The sequence below is a fragment of the Oncorhynchus kisutch genome, linkage group LG26 (assembly GCF_002021735.2).
Source record: "Oncorhynchus kisutch isolate 150728-3 linkage group LG26, Okis_V2, whole genome shotgun sequence".
NCBI classification, from domain to species: Eukaryota; Metazoa; Chordata; class Actinopteri; order Salmoniformes; family Salmonidae; genus Oncorhynchus; species Oncorhynchus kisutch.
Window position 1 is genome coordinate 791,806 of NC_034199.2, and position 25,990 is coordinate 817,795.

Genomic DNA, 25,990 nt, shown 5'->3' on the forward strand with positions numbered 1-25,990 from the left:
CTGTAAACTTTTGACCCACTGGAATTGTGATACAGTGAATTATAAGTGAAATAATCGGTCTGTAAACAATTGTTGGAAAAATTACTTGTCATGCACAAAGTAAATGTCCTAACCAACTTGCCAAAACTATAGTTTGTTAACAAGTAATTTGTGTAGTGGTTGAAAAACAAGTTTTTATGACTCCCACCAGTGTATGTAAACTTCCGACTTCAACTGTATCTCTCTATCCATTTGTCTCTCGTCTGCAGGTATGTTTTGATGTAAGAGAGGAAGCCAGTCCTGTCATCTCCACCTCACCCGCTCTTAAGATAACCTTTGGGCCGACTGGGAGCCCAAGGCTTGTTAGGAGACACCGCAAGGCACTCTTATGTAATTTTGATGAACTGAGAGAATATTAGGATAGCACTGTGGTTCATTAATCATATGCTGTCTTCCCTGCTCCTCTTTTACCCCTTTCCTTTTCTGTCTTCTACATCCCCTTCTCACCACCACCTCTTTCTTCCTCTCATGTTATAATGCACACCATATGTGCATTGAAGTACAGATTGAACTTGTATTTATAATATAATATTACAATTATCATAATTATAATGCATTATGTATTTATAACACCTGGATAATGAACTTCTTTCAATAAAGCGTTTCACATTCTCCACTGGTTGAAATTAAGTATCTCATTGAAATACTATCATGTGTCCTCAGATTAATGCAGATGAAGGGAGTTAGATAGGCATGGGTGTATTTCTGTATATATGAATTACAAATCAGCCTTGACTTAAATAATTTTTCCAGTCTATTGCATAGTTACAATGTGTAATCATTGATGTCCCAGGAGCAGGAGTGGTAAACACTGTTTAAGTGTATAATTGTAATACATACATGTAAACACAGCATCATTCAAAGAATGGAGTTTGATACACCTGGATATGATTGAAAAATGTCTGAGATTCATACCTGAACCGCACCGTTATTTTCCAAGGAAGAGTACATGATCAGTGAATACATTCAATGTACAGGCCACAATGTGGGGGTTCTCATGCGTGGTAATAACTACAGTACCGGTACATGTATATAAGACTTGCATCCTTGGCACAATAAAATTATTATATTCAACTCTATCCATAGGCTTCATTAATGCCATTCAGACTTGAAGTTGATACAACAACTATGATAGCTGAGGTTCATAGATAGGTTCTGAACTAATATTCATACCAAACGTTTTAGGGTCCATACACAGATCGGCAACATACTGTAGCCAGCTATACATCCATAGGCATAGTTTTTTTTAAATCCTCCACAACACAATAAGCAAATAAATAGTTAGACTTTGTTACTTCAGCGCAATTGCATGGCAAATATAAGAAGGCAAGCAGTTTGCAATTTGCAGTAAATGCTTTAGCTAGCTAGATTCTTTACATCCATTGTTTCACAAGACGACAGTCTGGTTTGCAGTCCCTAAAACATTAAACAACATGCATTACACATTCATACTCATGTCATAACACTAGCTAACTAGCTATGCTAATGTTAGCTAGTCAGCTAACTTGCCAAATAGTGATTTTCGTAAATTAACTTCATGACAAAGAAATATGCACATATGTCTGTCTCTACATTAACTAACATATTTCTCTCAATTGTAGAGTTTTTACTTGACTCGTTATGCCGTTATAACTACTTACATCTGCTTCCACCGTAATGTTTTGTCAGACATCTTTGCTGAAGAAAGTCACCAGGTGGCTTGCGTCAAATTCATCATTGGAACCACTCAATATGATTGGTCATATAAAAACCTTGGGACCCAAATGGATAATGAGTGCTCTAACTCCCCCTTGTGGTGGTCTGGAGCAATGAAGCCGTGACGCTGGGTACCTCTAAGTCCCGCGGTGCAAGCTCGCAACTTTTAAAGGAGGAACCACTGTAGTTTCCTGAATCTGGTCACATATGTGGGAACACCTTCAAGACTGTTGGAAAAGCATTCCAGGTGAATCTGGTTGAGAGAATGCCAAGAGTGTACAAAGCTGTCATCAAGGCTTAGGGTGGCTATTTGAAGAATCTCTAAAAGTATAATTTAACACTTTTTGGGTTACCACATCATTCCATAATGTGTTAGTTCATAGTATTGATGTCTTCACTATTATTCTACAGTTTAGAAAATAGTAAAAAGAAAAACCCTTGGTGTTGTCAATGTTTTGACCGGTAGTATTACTTTAGATTAGGGACTGCAAAAAGACCTGACTGGTGATGAGTAAATGGTTTATAAGGATTAATGTGAAACATTATGAATGCCTTAGAAATGGTTTCTACTGAACGGTATTATGAAGTGTTACTGAAAGTTCTTTGTAACTATGTTCACAAGTTCTGTGTTATACACAGAATCGTACAGGTTTGGGCTATGATCGAATTTTTTTTTAAACATTTTTTACACTTTCTTTTCTCTGCATTTAAACAGCACTGTTGCCCCAAATAGAACCAGGTTGTTGTAGTGTTTTCGACAGTGGCGTAACCTCTGACCTTTGACCTTTATCTGTGTGTACCAGAAAACCCCCAACACCACAACCGCACCAGCGGACAGCACAGCAGCGACGGGCGGCCGCTTCAAACTGGACATCCTGAAGAACAAGGCCAAGAGCTCGCTGACCAGCTCACTGGAGAACATTTTCTCACGGGTACTCCCACTATGGCTATCTCTGTCTTTTAATCTATAGGTCTCTATTTATTGTTCTCTTTCTCTCTCTCTCTTTTAAGTCTGTCCTGTCTCCCTCACTGTCTCTGTCTTTCTCGCTCTCTGTCTATCAGCCAGTCTCTTTCTCTCTTTCCCCTCCTTCCCTGCCCTGCCCTTCTCTTTCTGTCTTTTTCTGTATCTGATCAAATCCCTAGAGAATATCTTCTCAAGGGTTCCAAATATCTGTCTTGTCTCACCCTGTTTCTTGTCTTGGTCTTTTTCTTTGTAATGGGTGTCCTTGAATCTGAAACCTTTGCTGCCATCTGTTACTATTGTAAATGCATATCCGTAGAATACAGTGCATTCAGAAAGTATTCAGAGCCCAAGAAATAAGTTAGTCCTAAATATTTCAAAAACTAAAAGCATTGTATTTGGGACAAATCATTCACTATGAGAGGTATTGACACCCGTGCTTACACCCGGACACCCGTGCATACCCCACAAGACATGCCACCAGAGGTCTCTTCACAGTCCAAGTCCAGAACGGACTAGGGGAGGCGCACAGTACTACATAGAGCCATGACTATATGGTACTCTATTCCACATCAAGTAACTCATGCAGCAGTGAAATTAGGTCAAATAAAAATAAAATGCACCTTATAGAACAGCAAGGACTGTGACCCGACACACACACAGGCTCAGACACACACACGATAACATACGCACTATACACACATGGATTTTGTGTTGTATAAATGTTTGTGAGGGCACATTTGAGGCCTCGGGTGGAATATTGTAATTATCCAATTGATGTGAGAACTCACGTGTCAATTGCTATCAGGCTTAGGGACATGTTTTTGATATTCCACGTCAGCAAAATATTGAACCTGTTTGAAATCCGGTTCAGTTATGTAACGTGCGGCTCACAAAAAAGTTCACACATTTACATCAATAATATTTATCTCTTCTCTCCTCAGGGCGCCAACCAGATGAGAGGTCGCCTGGGAAGCATGGGGGGGAGCTTTGAGAGAGTGAGTATTCCAAAATTCCCAGAGCATCTCACTCGATGGTAGCAGTCTCTCTCCCTCTGTCTTTCTCTCTCTCTCTCTCTCTCTCTCTTCCCCATCTCTCACCCTCGCTCTCTTCTCCCCCCTCTCTCACTCCCTCTCTTCCCTCTCTGTCTCTCGTCCCCTCTTTCTCACTCTCTTTCCCCCTCTTTCTCTCCCTCTTTCCCTCTTTCTCTGCCCCTTTCTCTCCCCCCTCTCCCTCTGTTCAATTTGTGCTATTGAAATGATCACATAGGAACTACTGTACTGAATGTGCCGTGTTGCTAAATCACAATCAAATCAAATGTATTTATATAGCCCTTCTTACATCAGCTGATATCTCAAAGTGCTGTACAGAAACCCAGCCTAAAACCCCAAACAGCAAGCAATGCAGGTGTAGAAGCACGGTGGCTCGGAAAAACACCCTAGAAAGGCCAAAACCTAGGAAGAAACCTAGATGGGAACCAGGCTGTGAGGGGTGGCCAGTCCTCTTCTGGCTGTGCCGGGTGGAGATTATAACAGAACATGGCCAAGATGTTCAAATGTTCATAAATGACCAGCAGGGTCTAATAATAATAAACACAGTGGTTGTCGAGGGTCCAACATGCAATTAAACACTGGAATGGTAGATCGACAGAAGATTAATGTGCAGGTAGAGATACTGGGGTGCAAAGGAGCAAAATAAATAAATACCAGTACGGGGATGAGGTAGGTAGATAGATTAGCTGTTTACAGATAGGCTAAGTACAGGTGCAGTGATCTGTAAACTGTTCTGACAGCTGGTGCTTAAAGCTAGTGAGGGAGATGTGAGTCTCCAGCTTCAGAGAATTTTGCAATTCGTTCCAGTCATGGGCAGCAGAGAACTAGAAGGAAAGACGACCAAAGGAGGAATTGGCTGGCACTGTGATAGACTGCATCCAGTTTGTTGAGTAGAGTGTTGGAGGCTATTTTATAGATGACATCACCGAAGTCGAGGATTAGTAGGATGGTCAGTTTTACGAGGGCATGTTTGGCAGCATGAGTGAAGGATGCTTTGTTGCGATATAGGAAGCCGATTCTAGATTTAATTTTGGGATTTGAGATGCTTAATGTGTCTGGAAGGAGAGTTTCCAGTCTAACCAGACACCCAGGTATTTGTAGTTGTCCACGTATTCTAAGTCATTGCCGTCCAGAGTAGTGATGCTGGATGGGCGAGCAGGTGCGGGCAGCGATCGATTGAAAAGCATGCATTTAGTTTTACTTGCGTTTAAGAGCAGTTGGAGGCCACGGAAGGAGAGTTGTATGGCATTGAAGCTTGTCTGGAGGTTAGTTAACAATGTCCAAGGAGGGGCCAGAAGTATACAGAATGGTGTCGTCTGCATAGAGGTGGATCAGAGAATCACCAGCAGCAAGAGCAACATCATTGATGTATACAGAAAAGAGAGTCGGCCTGAGAATTGAACCCTGTGGCACACCCATAGAGACTATCAGAGGTCCAGACAACAGGCCCTCCGATTTGACACACTGAACTCTATCAGAGAAGTAGTTGGTAAACCAGGCGAGGCAATCATTTGAGAAACCAAGGCTGTCGAGTCTGCCAATAAGAATGTTGTGATTGACAGTCGAAAGCCTTGGCCAGGTCGATGAATACGGCTGCACAGTAATGTCTCTTATCGATGGCGGTTATGATTTCGTTTAGAACCTTGAGCGTGGCTGAGGTGCACCTATGACCAGCTCTGAAACCAGATTACATAGCTGAGAAGGTATGGTGGGATTCGAAATGGTCAGTAATCTGTTAACTTGGCTTTTGAAGTCCTTAGAAAGACAGGGTAGGATAGATATAGGTCTGTAGCAGTTTGTGTCTAGATTGTCACCCCCTTTGAAGAGGGGGATGACCGCGGCAGCTTTCCAATCTTTGGGAATCTCAGACGATACGAAAGAGAAGTTGAACAGGCTAGTAATAGGGGTTGCAACAATTTCGGCAAATCATTTTAGAAAGAGAGGGTCCAGATTGTCTAGCCCGGTTGATTTTGTAGGGGTCCAGATTTTGCAGCTCTTTCAGAACATCGGCTATCTGGATTTGGGTAAAGGAGAAAGGGTGGGGGCTTTGGCGGGTTGCTGTGGAGGGTGCCGGGCAGTTGACCTGGGTAGGGGTAGCCATGTGGAAAGCATGGCCAGCCGTAGAGAAATTATTTTTGAAATTCTCAATTATAGTGGATTTATCGGTGGTGACAGTGTTTCCTAGCCTCAGAGCAGTGGGCAGCTGGGAGGAGGTGCTCTTAATCTCCATGGACTTTACAGTGTCCCAGAACTTTTTTGAGTTAGTACTACAGGATGCAACTTTCAGTTTGAAAAAGCTTGCCTTAGCTTTTCTAACTGCCTGTGTATATTTGTTCCTAACTTCCCTGAAAAGTTGCATATCACGGGGGCTATCCGATGCTAATGCAGAACGCCACAGGATGTTTTTATGCTGGTCAAGGGCAGACAGGTCTGGCGTGAACCAAGGACTATATCTATTCCAAGATCTACATTTTTTGAGAGGGGCATGCTTATTTAAGATGGTGAGGAAGGCACTTTTAAAGAATAGCCAGGCATCATCTACTGACAGGATGAGGTCAATGTCATTCCAGGATACCCCGGCCAGGTCGATTAGAAAGGCCTGCTCGCAGAAGTGTTTCAGGGAACGTTTGACAGTGATGAGGGGTGGTTGTTTTGTCGCAGACCCATTACGGATGCAGGCAATGAGGCAGTGATCGCTGAGATCTTGATTGAAAACAGCAGAGGTGTATTTGGAGGGCGAATTAGTTAGGGTGACATCTATGAGGGTTCCCGTGTTCACTGATTTGGGGTTGTACCTGGTAGGTTCATTGATCATTTCTGTGAGATTGAGGGCATCAAGCTTAGTTTGTAGGATGGCCGGGGTGTTAAGCATGTCCCAGTTTAGGTCCCCTAGTAGCAGGAGCTCAGAAGCTAGATGGGGGAAATCATTTCACATATAGTATCGAGGGCACAGCTGGGGGCAGAGGGAGGTCTATAGCAAGCGGCAACAGTGAGAGACTTGTTTCTGGAAAGGTGAATTTTTAGAAGTAGAAGCTCAAATTGTTTGGGTACAGACTTAGCCTGCAGAGTTCGGTATTACTTTCTATCTTTGCAGTAGATTGCAACACCGCCCCCTTTGGCAGTTCTATCTTGGTGGAAAATGTAATAGTTAGCAATGGAGATTTCAGGGTTTTTGGTGGTTTTCCTAAGCCAGGATTCAGACACGGCTGAGACATCTGGGTTGGCAGAGTGTGCTAAAGCAGTGAATAAAACAAACGTAGGGATTAGGCTTCTAATGTTAACATGCATGAAACCAAGGCTTTTACGTTTACAGAAGTCAACAAATGAGAGCACCTAGGGGGTGGGAGTGGAGCTAGGAACTGCAGGACCTGTATTAGTAGGAGAAGTAGGATAAGGGTACGGCTAAAGACTATACAAACTGGCCGACTAGCACGTTCAGAACAGAGAATAAAAGGAGGAGGTTTCTGGGCACGATAGCATAGATTCAAGGCATAGTGTACAGACAAAGGTAAGGTAGGATGTGAGTACATTGGAGGTAAACCTAGGCATTGAGTAATGAAGAGAGAGACCAGGTGATGTCATCACATATGTAGGAGGTGGAACAACATGGTTGGTTAATGCATATTGAGCAGGGCTAGAGGCTCTACAGTGAAATAAGACAGTAATCATGAACCAGGACAGTAATGGACAAGGCATATTGATATTAGAGAGAGGCATGCGTAGCCAAGTAAACATATGGGTCCAGTGAGTGGTTGGGCTGGCTGGGGACACGGCGATTCAGACAGTTAGCTGGCTAACAAGCTAACAGTTAGTAGGCCGGAGCTAAACAAGCTAGCACCTAGTAGACCAGGGCAAGCTAGCAGTTAGCAGGCCGGGTTAGCAAGCAAGCAGTTAGCATGGGCTAGCAGTTAGTAGACCAGTGCAAGCTAGCAGTTAGCAGACCGGGTTAGCAAGCAAGCAGTTAGCCAGGGCTCGCTGTTAGCAGACCGGGCAGGCAAGCTAGCAGTTAGCAGATCAGGGCCCGGCAGTTTAGCAGTTAGCAGACCGGGTTAGCAAGCAAGCAGATAGCAGGGGCTAGAAAGTTAGCCTTTGGGGGGGGGGGTAAGTCTGTTTTTGACTCGTCATGCGGTGACGTCGATAGACCAGTCGTGTAATTAGTAGGGTTCCAAGTTGCTCTAGGTAGCTAGCAGGCTGATATTGTAGCCCTGGAGTATGCTTCGGTGGTAGCATCTGGAGATTGCGGTTGCTAGTTGTGAAGATCCAGATGAAAATGTTCAGTTTGCGGTAGGAATCCGGGGATAAAAATAACAGGTCCGTTATGCTCTGCTTAGAGACACGTTGTTCGAAACTGGCGAGAGCTTTCCGAGCTGAAGGTTAGCTGATGACCGCTGGCAATGGTTTGCTGACTGATATCTGGTAGTTAGCTGGCTAGCTTCAGTTGAGGGATTCCAGATCCGAAGTAAATATAAATACTTTAGGAAAAAAAAGGAGATCCACGCCACATTGGGTGAGGCGGGTTGCAGGAGAGTATTTAGATGATGAGGTTTAGCAAAATATTTTAAAGGATATGCGACAAAAAAATATGTAAAACGATATATACAAGGGACACGACAGGACAAAGACATCTGACTGCTACGCCATCTTGGATTAATCAGCACCTCAGGAGTAAATGTCAGTTGTCTTTTCATAGCTACACATCTTTCTGTGGAAAAAGAAAAAGCCAGTTAGGTGGGAGAGCAAGAAGGGGCTGAGGTGGGGGCTTGGTAGTCGGCTGTCCATGTGGCTACATTTTAGAGGCCCCCATGTTGGCGCTGTACAGAAATGTGAGCATTTTAAACCAATTTCCTGCAAATCTACACATTTTTCCATGGAGCTGAGCTTTATTTGTTTGTTTGTTTTCTAGTGCTGACTTTGCTAATAGTTACTTATTTGAGGAAAAGTGCACTTACTATACCCGCTATTTTAAGATGAATACACAAACTGGTAATAGTTACTTTATTGAGGAAAAGTGCACTTACTATACCCGCTATTTTAAGATGAATGCACAAACTGGTAATAGTTACTTTATTGAGGAAAAGTGCACTTACTATACCTGCTATTTTAAGATGAATGCACAAACTGGTAATAGTTACTTTATTGAGGAAAAGTGTACTTACCATACCTGCTATTTTAAGATGAATGCACAAACTGGTAATCATTCACTTAAACAACACAATGTAACTCCAAGTCAATCACACTGAAATCAAACTGTCCACTTAGGAAGCAACACTGATTGACAAATAATTGCACATGCTGTTGTGCAAATGGAATAGACAACAGGTGGAAATTCTAGGCAATTAGCAAACAACCCCAATAAAGGAGTGCTTCTGCAGGTGGTGACCACAGACCACTTCTCAGTTCCTATGCTTCCTGGCTGATGTTTTGGTCACTTTTGAATGCTGGCGGTGCTTTGACTCTAGTGGTAGCATGAGACGGAGTCTACAACCCACACAAGTGGCTCAGGTAGTGCAGCTCATCCAGGATGGCATTGATGCTCTGGACTGGCCCACCCATTCCCCAGACCTGAATCCAATTGAGCACATCTGGGACATCATGTCTCGCTCCATCCACCAACCTGAAGTCTGAACCTGACAGTCTGTTGCACCACAGACTGTCCAGGAGTTTTTGGATGTTTTAGTCCAGGTCTGGGAGGAGATCCCTCAGGAGACCATCCGCCACCTCATCAGGAGCATGCCCAGGCGTTGTAGGGAGGTCATACACACTACTGAGCCTCATTTTGACTTGTTTTAAGGACATTACATCAAAGTTGGATCAGCCTGTAGTGTGGTTTTCCACTTTAATTTTGAGAGTCTCCAAATCCAGACCTCCATGGCTTGATAAATTTGATTTCCATTGATCATTTTTGTGTGATTTTGTTGTCAGCACATTCAACTATGTAAAGAAAACAGTATTTAATAAGAATATTTCATTCATTTCAGATCTAGGATGTGTTATTTTAGTTTTCCCTTTATTTTTTTGAGCAGTGTATTTTAAAGCTAATTTCCTTTAATTCTACATATTCTGCCAAGCAGCTGAGAGAAAATGTTCCACTTTTAAAGCTCATTTCCTGTAATTCTACATATTTTGCCAAGCAGCTGAGGGAAAAGGTTCCACTTTTAAAGCTTGTTTCCTGCAATTCTATAAATTTTGCCATGGATAATATAATGCTGGAAAACCTGGTAATATTCATGGCAGAAAAGATAATGGACCTATATATTTTTTATAATACAATCTTTGAGAACTAACAATGTCGATACTGTTACTGTTTTTTTTTTCCTTACTGTCTAGCTTTTATTTTGGTGATTGTTAGTTCTCAAAGATTGTTTAAAAAACAAACATGACATGAATATTCCCAGGTTTTTTTCCTGAATGTATTTTCCAACGTAGCCTGGACGGTTGTTTAATGGCGGAGTTGTTCACTCTAGTGTCACAAGGATGCAAAATGTGGGACGGGGGTGTGATGTCGACCCTCTGGCCAATCCCCCCCCCCCCTCCCCCGTCAGACATTTTGGCAATGGGCATGGGCGGGGAGAGACAGGGAGGGTACATGTATACCATAAATCAAGTTCCCCAACTGACCCCAACTGATTTTATTTTGCCCTAAAAAAAATATTTGTTGGACTTAAAAGGCTGATTTAAATTTTGTAAATATGTTACAAACTATTCCCACGCATAATTAAGAGATATATGTGATCGTATACTGTCAGAGTTGTGTGTGTATAGGTGGCAGGGAAGTCAGGCGCAGGAGAATCAAACTGAATGGAGTTTTTTAATAACGATAAACGAAACATAACTCCAAACATTAAATGTAACAGTAAACAAAGTGGGTACGAGGACCCGTCGTGCACCAATACAAACACCAACACAACACTGAATAACAAACTATCTCTGACAAAGACATGAGGGGAAACAGAGGGTTAAATACACAACAGGTAATGAATGGGATTGAAACCAGATGTGTAGGAAGACAAGACAAAACCAATGGAAAATGGATCAATGATGGCTAGAAGACCGGTGACGTCGACCTCCGAGCACCGCCCGAACAAGGAGAGGCTTCGACTTCGGTAGAAGTCGTGACATATACAAATCTAAACTAGGTTTGAAATTATAATGTTTTAGTCAAATGTTATATCTGTTTGGGTTACTTGCGGTCAATTTGCAATCTACAAATGATTTGTAATTATGTTCTGGCCCTCTGACCATCCACTCAAGAAAAGATTGGCCCGCTACTGAATCTAGTTGGTGATCCCTGCTTTAAATCATAGTAGGACCACACACACAAACATATGAGTCCTCACATGCCCCAGAAGTGTGAGTGAGTTTGCTTTCTCCTGTAAAAACATCACGAGATGTACATCACACGCACCTACAACTAGTATGCAAAGTTACCACCTTCGCTCACAGTTCAGAACAACCTAGAACATAGAAATATAGAATTTCCAACAATACCTCCCCGATCTACCAGTCTTTAATTCATTATCCGGTCATATAAAAAATGTTATAAAATATTGTTACTCAGCACACGGTGCAACACCTCTCCAAAATCAAGGACGGTGTCAGATGTGTTCTATTCACCTTAGTTGCCTTTTCCCACAGCTGACTGACTGTGCGCATGTGTGTTCGTGCGTGTTTGTCTCTGGGAGTCTGTGTATACATGTGTGTTCGTGCGTGTTTGTCTCTGGGAGTCTGTATGTACATGTGTGTTCATGCGTGTTTGTCTCTGGGAGTCTGTGTGTACATGTGTGTGCATGCATGTTTGTGTGGGTCCATGTTTTTGCCTGTCTTTGTGTCTGTGTATGTTTCTGTGTGGTGTGTTACCCCCTGGCCTCGGGACCTGTGTTTTGAGCTGAGTGAGGCCTCTACTATGATCTGAGGGCGGTCTCCGGACACAGAGGCCAGGGTAGGAAACAGAGACGGGATGTGTCCTGCTCTGTGTCTGCTGAGCAATGCCTCAATACTTCCTCTACACTTCCTTGTAAACAGGCCCTCCAACACTGGAACTGGAGGGGCCTATACTAGCCTCTTCACAATGTGAAACGGGCCTAGTCCCAAACCAAACAAACGTACCTCTGAGTCATATCCCAATGCCCTTTTTGGTCTGTGGCAGCGCTGAATGGACTGACTAGGTTTGAGGAACATAGGAATAATTCCAACCCCAACCTCTACGCAAGCTATGTGGAGTACCAGCATTGATTTAACCTTTATTTAAGCAGGGGAGACCAATTGAGGCCAGGTATCTTTTTCAAGGTAGCCCTGCATTTTTCTTACATGTCAGATGTGTGAGAGGGAGTCGGCGACGGCGTAAGGGTAGGGATGGAGGGTTTGGTTTGGAATGGAGCTCTGTAGGGCCTTCCCTCCTGTAGTGTGATGCAGTGAGTCACAGGGTGCAGCTTATTAGAATACAATAGATGAGTGGAGCAGCATGGGGAGGCACAGAGGCATCAGGGAATAGGACTAAGAGAGTTGGAGTGTGTGGAGTTGTACCGTATTGAGTGAGTGAGGACACTTGCTAGTAGTCGGTAAGTGCAGATCTGTTGGCTTTGGAATGGAGTGTGGAAGTTGTATTACAAGTATTTTAGTTTTCGGAATCAGATTGGATTTTTTGCAGGATTTGTTATGTATCATAGCAGAAAGTTTTGAATTCTAGCTGTGTTTGATTTCTATCCTAGAGTGTCATTTGGTCTAACTTTTGTGTACCTCAATGCATGCACCTCTGCATTCTCCAGAGTCTAGAGTCCACCTCATGCAACACTATTCTGGTCTCAGATCTGTTTGTGCTGTATAGCCAACTGCTGCATGCCAAAGACATTATGGGGTCAGGAAGTATATTAATGGTCTCCGATGTGCATTGCAAGTCATCATTCTCTTCATCATCCTCATCTTCATCACTGTCCCCTCCAGGCGGACGACTCTCCCGGCGACTCCCCACCAGGCACGCCCCCTGGTTTCCCTGACGACGACCCAGATGCCCTCCAGTTCCGGCGACGTGCCCACACCTTCAGCCACCTGCCCGTGAAGAAGCGCATCTCGTTCAACGACGCGTCCACCCAGGGAGTCCAACAGGGGGGCACTGGTACCCACAGCAAGGCTCTGCTCCGTAGGCAGCAGTCTGTCAACCCCGAACTACTGCAGAGCAGGTAAACAAACAAACAAACAAAGGCCATGACACCAAGCCACACACTTCACTTCCTGTTATCCTTATGTCACTTCCTTCCCACGTGACTAGAATGAGATAAAAATTTACCAAATGGACCCTGGCCCCAATAGTTTGGTTCTATCCATTTACACTGCCTTCAGAAAGTGTTCACACCCCTTATTCCACATGTGTTACAGCCTGAATTCCAAACGGATAAAAAATAATAATTTGCAAATAAATTCATTAAAAATCCTACAATGTGATTTTCTGGATTTTTTTCCCTCATTTTGTCTGTCATAGTTGAAGTGTACCTATGATGAAAATTACAGGCCTCTCTCATCTTTTTAAGTGGGAGAACTTGCACAATTGGTGGCTGACTAAATACTTTTTTGCCCCACTGTATATATGTGTTTTCACTTTGGCATTATGGGGTATTCCGTGTAGATGGGTAAGGAAAATATATATATGTTTTCACTTTGTCATTATGGGCTATTCCGTGTAGATGGGTAAGGAAAATATATATATGTTTTCACTTTGTCATTATGGGGTATTCCGTGTAGATGGGTAAGGGAAAAAAATGCCATCAATTTTGAATTCCGGCAATAACACAACAAAATGTGGAAAATTTCAGGGGCATGAATACTTTTTGAAGGCAATTTAGCACCGTGCACAGACATAGAAATTGAATGACTATTCTGTTTGTTCTATTTCTATGTGTGTTGATGCAGATCTTCTTCTGAAGCTTCTCTCATTCTAGCCTGGTGATTTGCCCTAGTCAACTTTTGTGTATAGACAGCATCTTGTGATGAGGAAACATGCTTTATTTGTGATGTAAATAAGATTGGCATAGGGCCTTTTATACAATAGCACCTCATATTGTACTTGAATGTGAAATATGTTCTTTAGGGGCTAATGCTAGCAATGACACATTGACAGCTACTGTTATTGAAATATTGATGGAAAGTTTTGTTTTTAAGCTGTAATTCGTAATGGTGAAACTGTCACATCCATTTTACAACAGCAAGGAAGTTACTTTAAACAACTAACACAGTTTTTTCCCTCGGATTTCATTGCACACGTGATAGAACAGCAGAGTATTTACTGTAAAAAAGATCTATGTTTACAGGATGCTGGATGCTTCTCTCCTACATTGTATCTATAAAACAATAACGAATGTGCTGGGGTGAACAGTGGCACTGTTCTCCTTATGTGGATTTCAGCTTTAAGACGCTAAAACTAACTGTCATGGAAAGTCCACACTAATGAGTATGTCACTAACTGACAAATCATTTATGCACCCATCATCTGTTCTACATCAACAATGTCATCTATTTTACATTCTTCAATTTCATATTATGTGAATGGCTTTCCCACCATAACAGATTTGATTCCCTTTAAAACGAGTCAATCCGGTCTAGTTTCTGCTGATGAACATTCTTTTCACAACACAAAAAGAACACAACCAACAGAACAGACCCTACAAACACAGTCAACATCATAATGTCACCAGCCCATGGCATGACTCTTCTTTATTTTAATGAACATTCATTTTGCATCCAGACCACATTTATTCCACAATAACCTTGGTTTCTTTATTTTGAACACCATCCCAGCCCCGTGCCCACCTCGAGAACGCGCAGCGTGTCGGAGAGCGAGTCCAACTTCAGTCTCTCCTCCTCCTTCTCCGCTCCCACTTTCCTGAAAAGCTTTTACCAGGGCTCCTTCGGGTCCATGGGGCCTTTGGCCGACACCAGGACCCTCTGGAGGTGAGAGGGGGTGCATGCTCGCCCCCCTGCTTTGACCACACCTGAATTACCGGCCAGGGATGGCAGAGAAAATGGGAGGAGGGGTTGGTTGGGGGGCATGTTTTGTCGGTGGGATGGCAGCAGCAGTTATTCGTTGCGTCCACCTAAATATTTTATCACGTGGCTTTTCGTCCCTGCCCTATATCTACAATGCCTTCAGAAAGTATTCACACACCTTGAACTTTTCCACATTTTGTTGTTTGTTTTTGTATTATTTTGTATTTTTATTAACCCATCCAACACTCCCCCTCCCTTCAGAGGACACATCTTTTTTTTGTTTTTACAGATTTTCTGATACATATACAATACCTGTGAATAGTTTGGACACACCTACTCATTCAAGGGTTTTTCTTTATTTTTTACTATTTTCTACATTGTAGAATAATAGTGAAGACATCAAAACTATGAAATAACACATATGTAATCATGTAGTAACCAAAAAAGTGTTAAACAAATCCAAATATATTTATCTCATTCTATTTAGATTGTTCAAAGACTACTGCTTGAAGCTGGTTGAGAGATTGACAAGAGTGTGCAAAGCTGTCATCAAGGCAAAGGGAGGCTATTTGAAGAATCTCAAATCTAAAATATATTCAACGTTCAAAATGTATGTAAAACATCACAGCACAATTTAAGAATATATGGCACATGGAAACCAAACGAGGGTGGTCTATGGTGATACAGTAGGTGGGATGTGCTGAGAGTGGCTGAGGGTTGGGATTAAAGAGTTTATGTTCAGTAATCTATTATTGGTACAGTTGATGTCGGAGGTTTACACTTAAATTGGGGTCATTAAAACTCGTTTTTCAACCACTCCACAAATTTCTTGTTAACAAACTATAGTTTTGGCAAGTCGGTTAGGACATCTACTTTGTGCATGATACAAGTCATTTTTCCAACAACTGTTTACAGACAGATTATTTAATTTATAGTTCACTGTATCACAATTCCAGTGGGTCAGAAGTTTACATACACTAAGTTGACTGTGCCTTTAAACAGCTTGGAAAATTCCATAAAATTATGTCATGATGCCATAACGATGGCCATAATGACCATCGTTATGTTTGGAGGAAAAAGGGGGAGGCTTGCGGGCCGAAGAACACCTTCCCAACCGAGAAGCACGGGGGTGGCAGCATCATTTTGTGGGTGTGCTTTGCTGCAGGAGGGACTGGTGAACTTCACAAAATAGATGGCATCATGAGGATGGAAAATTATGTGGATATATCTCAAGACATCAGTGAGGAAGTTAAAGCTTGGTCACAAATGGGTCTTCCAAATGGACAATGACCCCAAGCATACTTCCAAAGTTGTGGAAAAATGGCTTAAGGATTACAAAGTCAAGGTACTGGAGTGGCCATCACAAAGCCCTGACCGCAATCCTATAGAAAATTTGTGGGCAGAACTGAACAAGCGTGTGCGAGCAAGGAGGCCTACAAACCTGACTCAGTTACACCAGCTCTGTCAGGAGGATTGGGCCAACATTCACCCAATTTATTGTGGGACGCTTGTGGAAAACTAACCGAAACAGTTGACCCAAGTTAAACAATTTAAAGGCAATGCTACCAAATACTAATTGAGTGTATGTAAACTTCTGACCCACTGGGAATGTGATGAAAGAAATAAAAGCTGAAATAAATCATTCTCTCTACTATTATTATGACATTTCACTTCCTTAAAATGAAGTGGTGATCCTAACTGACCTAAGACAGTGAATTCTTACTAGGATTAAAGGTCAGGAATTGTGAAAAACTGAGTTTAAATGTATTTGGCTAAGGTGTATGTAAACTTCGGACTTCAACTGTACGTAATATAGTAGAATGTTATATACGCTATGTATGTAGCTATGTAATATAGTAGGATGTTATGAACCGATACTGAATCGTAGGAGCTAACTACTAGCTATGTAGAAGTTGGATGGAAGAATGCCCAGTGCTGCTTACCTGAGATGCCATCATCACATTGTGCATGACTTCAAATGAAACAAATCAGGGAGCAGGTTTCGAACCCTCAACCTTCTTCCCCGATGTCCAGTGCACTATCGACTATGAATCAAAAGCATGCTGAAGCCGTAGAGTCGATAGAGTGCAACCTTGGGGTAGCCTGGTACTCAATGTAATAAAGTAATGACTTTTCAAATAAGTTACCGTACACGTTATGTTAGCTGACAATTTGTTAGCTACGCAGTCCTTACGAACCACATAGCATATCATTACAGCAGTAGGTACCGGCATGTTAGCTAGCTACCTAACATTAGTAGTTATACATCAAACTTTCCAGTATATTAACTAAAGGCTAATTAACTACCCAACCTTAATTAACTTGATAATTCCCGTCATTCTTAGATTAGCTAAATAGTATAGTCGTTGTGTGTACTCAATGGACATTCGGGTACATTCGTAAATTCGCTCTGGCTATCTACACCGATTTCAGAGCCCTCTCGTCTGAGTGTGCTAGAGTGCAGAATAATGAATTTATGTTCGCTCAACACCTGTTGAATATGGACGGTGTCAGTAAACGTTAGTAGCACAGTTAGTCACCAGCACAGTTAGTCACCAACCCTCTGGATAACATGAAAACTGCCTAACCAGCTGTGCTAGGGCGAGTAAAATGGTCAGAGTGGTCTCATTTGTGTCTGGAAGTAGCTAGGAAGCTAGCCAAGGTTAGCTTGGGTGCTTGACTACTGTTGTAAGGCCAGAATGCTCAAATCAACAGTACTCCTTGGTCCAAATATCCAGTATATGCTCCGAGAGCGAAACGGACTGAATTTACCCAGAGGGTTATTCATTTTTAATGGAATAGAAACACCATAATATTAATTTAATTAATTAAGCAAGTACGAGTCAAAAGTTTGGACACACCTACTCATTCCAGGATTTATCTATATTTTTACTATTTTCTACATTGTAGAATAATAATGAAGACATCACAACTATGAAATAACACATGGAATAATTTAAGAACAAATTCTTATTTACAAGGACAGTCTACTCCTTCCTCCCTGTTGGGGAATTGAACCCCAGTCTCCCACGTGCCTGCAATATGGAAGACTATCAAATGCTTCTCAAAGATGCCCTCTGGTGGTCAAACTAGCAATAACTTGCAGTAACATAAAAAATGGCTGAGAATTAAATGACGTGCCACAGAATGCCGCAAGGTGTGCCACAGTATGACGCAACTTTTATAGGAGGAACCACTGTAGTATACGCAGATTGTGAGCTAAAGATGAAAAACTTTCCTTTGCGTATTATTGTACTATTGATTGATTGACTATGGCTTTCCAAATCACCTTACACTGCTATTTATAAGGTTCATTTTAAGTGAATGTGGTGATTTTAAACCATTCCTGAACCTGTGACCAGAAACAAGCTACATAGGGGCAATACCAGAATAAAGGATCTGGGGATTCTGTCTCTTTGCAGCAAAATATTGTTGTTATTGTTGTTGTTGTTGCCTGAATTTAAAATGGATTCTAATTGAGATTGTTGAAAAAAAGAACTTGTTGAAAAAAAAATAGTGGTGCGTGCATATGTATTCACCCCCTTTGCTATGAAGGTCTTAAATAAGATCTTGTGCAAACAATTACCTACAGAAGTCACATAATTAGTTAGATTGCCCACAGGTGGACTTTATTTAAGTGTCACATGATCTCAGTATATATACACCTGTTCTTAACATCCCACAGAGCACCATTAAATCCATTATTTAAAAAATTGAAAGAATATGGCACCACAACAAACCTGCCAAGAGAGGGCTGCTCATCACAACTCACAGACCAGGCATGGAGAGCATTAATCAGAGCGGCAACAAAGAGACCAAAGATCTGTCCATAGGACCACTTCAAGCCGTGCACTCCACAGAGCTGCGCTTTATGGTAGTGGCCAGAAAAAAAAACATTGCTTAAAGAAAAAAATAAGCAAACATGTTTGGTGTTCGCCAAAAGGCATGTGGGAGACTCCCCAAACATATGGAAGAAGGTACTCTGGCCAGATGAGACTAAAATTGGGGGTTTTGCCCATCAAGGAAAATGCTCTGTTTGGCGCAAATCCAACACCTCTCATCACCCTAAGAACACCAGCATTATGCTGTGGGGATGTTCTTCATCGGCAGGGACTGGGAAACTGGTCAGAATTGAAGGAATGATGGATGGCTATAAATACAGGGATATTTTTGAGGGAAACCTGTTTGTCTTCTAGAGATTTGAGACTGGGATGGAGGTTCACCTTCCAGCAGGACAATGGCCCTAAGCATACTGCTAAATCAACAATCAAGGGATTTAAGGGGAAACATTTGAATGTCTTGGAATTACCTTTTCAATGCCCAGACCTCAATCCAATTGAGCATCTGTGGTATGACTTAAAGATTGCTGTACACCAGCAGAACCCATCCAACTTGAAGGAGCTGGAGCAGTTTTGCTTTGAAAAATTTAAAAAATCCCAGTAGCTAGATGTGCCAAGCTCACAGAGACATACCCCAAGAGACTTGCAGCTGTAATTGCTGCAAAAGGTGGCTCTACAAAGTATTGAATTTGGGGCGGTCAATAGTTGTGCACGCTCAAGTTTTCCGTTTTTTTTGTCTTATTTCTTGTTTGTTTCTCAATAAAACATATTTTGCATCTTCAAAGTGGTAGGCATGTTGTGTAAACCCCCCCCCCCAAATCCATTTTAATTCCAGGTTGTAAGACAACAAAATAGGAAAAATGCAGAGGGGTTGAATACTTTCGTAAGCCACTGTATTCAACTCCTTTGTTATGACGAGCCTAAATAATTTCAGGGGTAAAAATGTGTTTAACAAGTCACATAATAAATTACATGGATTCACTCTGTGTGCAATAATAGTATTTAACATGATTTTTTAATGACTACCTCATCTTTGTACCCCTATCTGTCCCTCAGTGGAGCATTGATTTTCTAACACTGATTCAACCACAAAGACCAGAGAGGTAGTCATTGGTAGATGTGTTAACTTTACATTTTGGATGGTCTATCAATATACCCAATGATACAGGTGCCCTTAACTCAGTTGCTGGAGAGGAAGGCCATGGCCATGACCATGAGGCCAATGGTGACTTTAAAACAATTACTGAGTTTAATGGCTGTGATAGGAGAACACTGAGGATGGATCAACAACACTGTCGTTTCTCCACAATACCAACCTAAGTTACAGAGTGAACAAAAGAAAGCCTGTACAGAATAAACAATATTCCAGAACATGCATCCTGTTTGCAATGCACTAAAGTAAAACTGCAAAATATGTATCAAAGAAATTAACTTTATATCCTGAATGTTATGTTTTGGGCAAATCCAACACATTACTAAGTACCACTCCTCATATTTTCAAGCATGGTGGTGGCTGCATCATGTTATGGGTAATGTAAGCTTGTCATTGGCAAGGGAGCTTTTTAGGTTAAAATGAAACGAAATGGTGCTCAGCACAGGCAAAATCCTAGGGGATAACCTGGTTGTCTGCTTTCCACCAGACACTGGGAGATGAATTCACCTTCCAGTAGGACAATAACCTAGAACACAAGGCCAAATATACGCTGGAGTTGCTTACGAAGAAGACAATGAATGTTATCTGCTAGAGAATCTATTGCTAGAAAATTCACAGAGCTTGGATTTTTTTTAAAGAATAACGGGCAAATATTGTACATTCCAGGTGATTCTAACATGTATTGACTCAGTGGTGTGAATACTTATGTAAATGAGATGTCTGTATTTCATTTATTTCATTCGAATACATTTGCAAAGATTTCAAAAAAAGTTTTCACTTTCTCATAATAGGGTATTGTGTGTAGATGGGTGAGAAAATAATATATTTGATACATTTTGAATTCAGGCTATAACACAACAAAATGTGGAATAAGGGGTATGAATACCTTCTGAAAGCATTGTACTTTCATCTTTCACCCTTTTTTTGTAATGGCAAAATCTTATTGTTTATGTTGTTTCTATTGTTGGATTCTACCATTTTTTTCTGAAGTAGGGGTGGGTGCTGATATGCTCCTTGTCTTGTTTTGTATGCATGTCGATGCTAATCTTCACACTCCTATATTTAACCAAAACTGTATATATTCCCAGCTTAACTCCCCTATTGTCAACCCTGTGTTTCATCAACGCATTCTGCAGAGTCTAGAGTCCATCCCATGTAACACTATTCTGGACATTTCTGTTTCTCATTATGCAGTGATATGAGTTGTAGCCTATCTCTTGAAGCCTCTTGCTTAAACCATTAACTATTCATATGTTTTATTACATGCTTGAAACACTAGCTATGACTGTGCATGTCTAATCAATTTAAATGATATATTTCACTTGTTTAGGGTTTAGATATTTAAAGGTGGTTTCTATGTTGTCTATGGATCCTTTTACTGTCTCTTAAGTTGGTTTTTGGGTTAACTCACCCTATCCAACATCACTATCTAGTACCCACCTGGGTGATGCAATATTTATTTATTTTTATTTTTATTTCACCTTTATTTAACCAGGTAGGCAAGTTGAGAACAAGTTCTCATTTACAAGATGGCCAAGATAAAGCAAAGCAGTTTGACATGTACAACAACACAGAGTTACACATGGAGTAAAACAAACATACAGTAGAAAAACAAGTCTATATACAATGTGAGCAAATGAGGTGCGATAAGGGAGGTAAAGGCAAAAAATGCCATGGTGGCTCAGTAAATACAATATAGCAAGTAAAACACTGGAATGGTTGATTTGCAGTGGAAACGGGTGCAAAGGAGCAAAAATAAATACAGTAGGGGGAGAGGTAGTTGTTTGGGCTAAATTATAGATGGGCCATGTACAGGTGCAGTAATCTGTGAGCTTCTCTGACAGCTGGTGTTTAAAGCTAGTGAGGGGGATAAGTGTTTCCAGTTTCAGAGATTTTTGTTGGTTTTACAAGGGTATGTTCGGCAGCATGATTGGATATGTTTGATGTGAGTCTGGAAGGAGAGTTTACAGTCTAACCAGACACCTAGGTATTTGTTGTTGTCCACATATTCTAAGTCAGAACCGTCCAGAGTAGTGATGTTGGACGGGCGGGCAGGTAGCGAATGGTTGAAGCGCATGCATTTAGTTTTACTTGTATTTAAGTGCAATTGGAGGCCACGGTAGGAGAGTTGTATGGCATTGAAGCTCATCTGGAGGGTCCAAAGTCCAAATATGGAGGCCTTTTACCCTGCACCACCTGTATTATGTCTATAGCGCACTAAAAGGGTTTGATTGTGAATAGATCTGCCTCCTTCATTTTGCTCTCCTGGGTGCAGTTCATTAGGTCACACCGCATCTACATGTTGTACAACAGAAAAGAAAACGAAAACAGGCATTCCTTATTGGACAAGTTCAGACTTTCTGTTTCTGAACATTTAAATTCTCCCAGCTCCATTTAACATCTACATTCCCCACAGGAGGTGACACATCTAGACATTTTCAAAAAGGTTTCCATTTCCATTCTGAAATGTGAATCGTGCCTCATGGACTCGTCTTCTGATGATCAGTTACTCCACTGAACTCTCTTTTGCTCTCTCTCAACAGTCAAATCCCTCAGGCCCTCGAGTTCTTAATGTTACAGCCAAGGCTAGTTAATTAGCTGTTAATTAATTGTAGCAATACTGAATCTTAGCACACCTAGCATCACCCAGTTAAAGATAAGTTCACAGCTTCAGTAGTCTCAGGTGGTTACCAGGTGGCTGCGGAATAAAGTTTACCTTAAGTACAGATCTAGGATCAGCGTCTCCTCCCCAATCCTAACCTTTAATGAGGAAAATGCAAAATGTGTCTAGGAGGCCTACTCCTGGGATGTATTCATTAGAACCCAAACGGAAGAATACTGACTGAAACCCTCATTTTCGGTTTACATTGCCCTACTTTTACCATTTCGGACAGAGCCAAAGTCTTGGAATAGATCAATCAGCTTCCTATCCATATTCTCCTCTCTCCCATCAAACTCAACTTCTTCTTTCCCAAGGAAATGATCCAAACATCCATGTAACAGTGGCTGCATCTGTGTCTTGATGTTTGCTCTTGTCATGTTTCAAGCAGACCACCATAGTTCATCACTAAGCTTAGGACCCTGGGACTAAACCCCTCCCTCTGCAACTGAATCCTTGACTTCCTGACGTGCCGCCCCCAGGTGGTAAGGGTAGGTAACCGCTGATCCTCAACACGGGGGCCCCTCGGGTGCGTGCTCAGTCCCCTCCTGTAGTGCGCACGACCCAGTACCTGACTGGGGCCAATCTTCTTACTATCCAGGACCTCTACCAGGCGGTGTCAGAGGAAGGCTCTAAAAATTGCCAAAGATTCCAGCCACCCTAATCATAGACTGTTCTCTCTGCTACCGCATGGAAAGCGGTACTGGAGCGCCAAGTCTAGGTCCAAAAGGCTTCTCAACAGTTTTTACCCCCCAAGGCATAAGACGTCTAAACAGCTAAATGGCTCCTCGGGAATATTTGCATTGACCTACCCCCTTTTTACATTGCTGCTACTCGCTGTTTATTATCTATGCATAGTGACTTTACAGGAACCCCTGTAAATAGCCTTGTTATTTTATTGTCACTCTTTAATTTAAAAAATATATATATATCTTAACTTTTTTTTTTTCTCAAAACTGCATTGTTGGTTAGGGGCTTGCAAGCACAAATACAATTTGATTTGAAGTCACTAATGTAATACTGCAAAAAAGGTGGGAATGAAATGAACTATGTGTCCTGAATACAAAGTGTTATGTTCGGGTCAAATCCAATACAACATATTATGAGAGTACCACTCTCATTCTCTCATATTTTCAAGCATAGTTTTGGCTGCATCATGTTATGGGTATGATTGTAATCATTAAGGAATGGGGAGTTTTTTCACTTCCTGACCACATGGAAACCAGAGATTCACTACAATCTCAAGTCGAACCACCTCCCAAAATTATGCAACACTGTTATAGGATGTGGGGGCACCACCACCGTCTCAGCAAAAGTGTCCCCGTAGCCCTGACCTCGCTCTATGAGGTCGCTTCCTGTTATTCTCTACTCGGGTCTCTTAAGCAGTGAAGTAAGTGCCTCATGACTAGACAGTATCTTGTTAATCCGAGTATCAATTGTCATCTGATCCAGGGTTACGCAAGGTTACATGTTTTGAAATGTATTGTCTAGTGTTAACCGCAGACATTTTCAGGTCATGTCTACATTTCTTTGACATTTAAAGACAGTTTATCTTGTTGGTTGCCCGCTCTTTGATGGTAGGGACATGTTTCAGACTTTGGCTTTAACCTTTGGTGTGATAAACAATTGAGAAACATAGGGTGTGTCCGAAATAGAACCCTATTTTCTATATATTGCACTACTTTTGCACAATAAGCTGCCATTTCAGACGGAATCTTAGTCTTGAAATAGATCAATCAGCTTCCTATCCCTATTCTCCTCTCTCCCATCAAACTCAACTTCTTCTTTCCAAAGGAAATGATCCAAACATCCATGTAACAATGGCTGCCTCTGTCTTGGTGTTTGCTTTTGTTTTATGTACTAATTATGGATCTATTGTACTAATTTCTGCTTTATTAATCAATATTTATGTGTGAATCAGTCTTCAATCAAGGTTTTGTTTGTTGTGAGAAGTGTTCCTTTTTGGTTTGTCTTGGTGGTTTAATCACACACCCTTCTGCAGTACAGACCGGGAGATTCTGTTGATTAGCATCTGTCTGTCTCAATGTTGAGATTAAGTGTGTGTGTGTGTGTGTGTGTGAGAGAGAGACTGCATGTGTATACTACAATCAGTGTGTGGGTGTTTGTTTACGTGCCTTTGTATTTGTGGCATGCCCACTCCTCTTCTCTTTCACTATCTCCCTCCTTTTCCCTCTCTTGCTCCCTCTCGCCCCCCTCTCGCTCTCTCAACCCTCCCTTTCTCCCTCTTTATCCTTTCCCCTTGCCCATCAGTAATGGGGAGGGCAGGAAGAGGACGCTATCTGGATGCAGCAGTGACAGTGTGAGTGCACCCCTCAACATCCGCAAAGTGTCCTGGAGACAGAAGATCTTCCTGCGGGTCGCCTCGCCCATGAACAAGCCCACATCCATGCAGCACCCAGGTGTGTGTAACAGGCTTGCTACACTGGACAAGTAATTTTTGCAGTGTGAGACGCTGCTATATTATTTCAATGAAACCTAGGCCCAAGCAGCACGGCTCCGCGAGAGGCTCGCGCTGCTCAGTGTAAAATTAGGTTAAATTCTATTTTCACTCCCGAGAACACTTAATAAAGTAGCTCACGCTGGCAAAAGTGTAGCAGGTAAAAATAGACTGTTTTCCCGAATCCCCAGTGTAGCTCCCCATCTCAAGCACAGATGGTTTGTAATTACAAACCATCCATAAGACACTGGTACAATTCAATTAAACTCAATTCAGTCCAACTTTATTTTTCGGGCAATTAAGAACGGCATAATCAGATTACAATACCCAATACAATGCATTCCCGCTCACAGTACTTTTAGTACAGAATTACAACAGGCTCGCAATATAGTCAGCAAAGTTGACATGTATAATGAATTTGTGATGAAACATTGTGATGATTAGCATATATATCCTTGAACTCTTGTGTCCTCTCAAACAGTAAAACACCATGCCTGCAAGAGACCGACTTACAACTAGGGCTGTTGCGGTGACCGTATTACCGCCACTACGGTGGTCATGAAGGCAGTCAAAATCCACGTGACCGTTTAGTCACGGTTATTAGGCGATTCTCCAAGCTCTGTTGCTGGTGGTCATTAGTAGCCTGCCAAACTTGCTAACTGCCTGGTACTCAGCACTCGATTGTCCCTCAAATCACTCTGACGTCAATGCAAATGTAATCGAACATCTAATCAAACACTTCATGAGAGCCCATGAGCTCATGTTGCGTAACATTTCTATAGGCTTTGAAATTGCGCGAGAAAACAGTGGTGGCCTCTACTAAAAATAGGAGGATCCCATCAGCTTTCTATAGGCTAGGCCTACTAAATGTATTTCCTAACTTTCCTAATATTTAGCACATTGCTTATATTTACAACAGGAGTATAGCCTACCTGGCTGGCATGAAAATGAACCACGGGAAAAGCATCCTCCATTTATGTGCACAGATGGCAGGTATTTTTTCCCGCATGCCCCTGTTTCAATACAGGTGCATGGTAATGGTCCATTCTAAATCAAAACAAATTTCACACATATATTAGTTAGTATATGTAAAGACAAGATTAAATCAAGAATAGTCTGATGGGTGACAATATTAGCCTATCACATGTGAATTATAT

At 41.7% G+C, this 25,990-nt stretch overlaps 1 protein-coding gene across 3 annotated transcripts in view; it reads left to right on the forward strand.

Annotated features, from left to right (window-relative positions):
- Positions 1–25,990, forward strand: part of tbc1d4 (TBC1 domain family, member 4) — a 128,874-nt gene that overhangs the window by 72,888 nt on the left and 29,996 nt on the right. The window contains exons 10-14 of one of the 3 annotated variants that reach the window (XM_020462295.2): positions 2,538–2,666; positions 3,640–3,693; positions 12,688–12,923; positions 14,536–14,688; positions 24,647–24,795. In XM_020462295.2, the coding sequence (XP_020317884.1) occupies positions 2,538–2,666; positions 3,640–3,693; positions 12,688–12,923; positions 14,536–14,688; positions 24,647–24,795 (721 nt within the window). Of the gene's footprint in view, positions 1–2,537; positions 2,667–3,639; positions 3,694–12,193; positions 12,306–12,687; positions 12,924–14,535; positions 14,689–24,646; positions 24,796–25,990 lie in introns of those variants that run through there. The other 2 variants (XM_020462296.2, XM_031805589.1) reach the window with 2 other exon arrangements.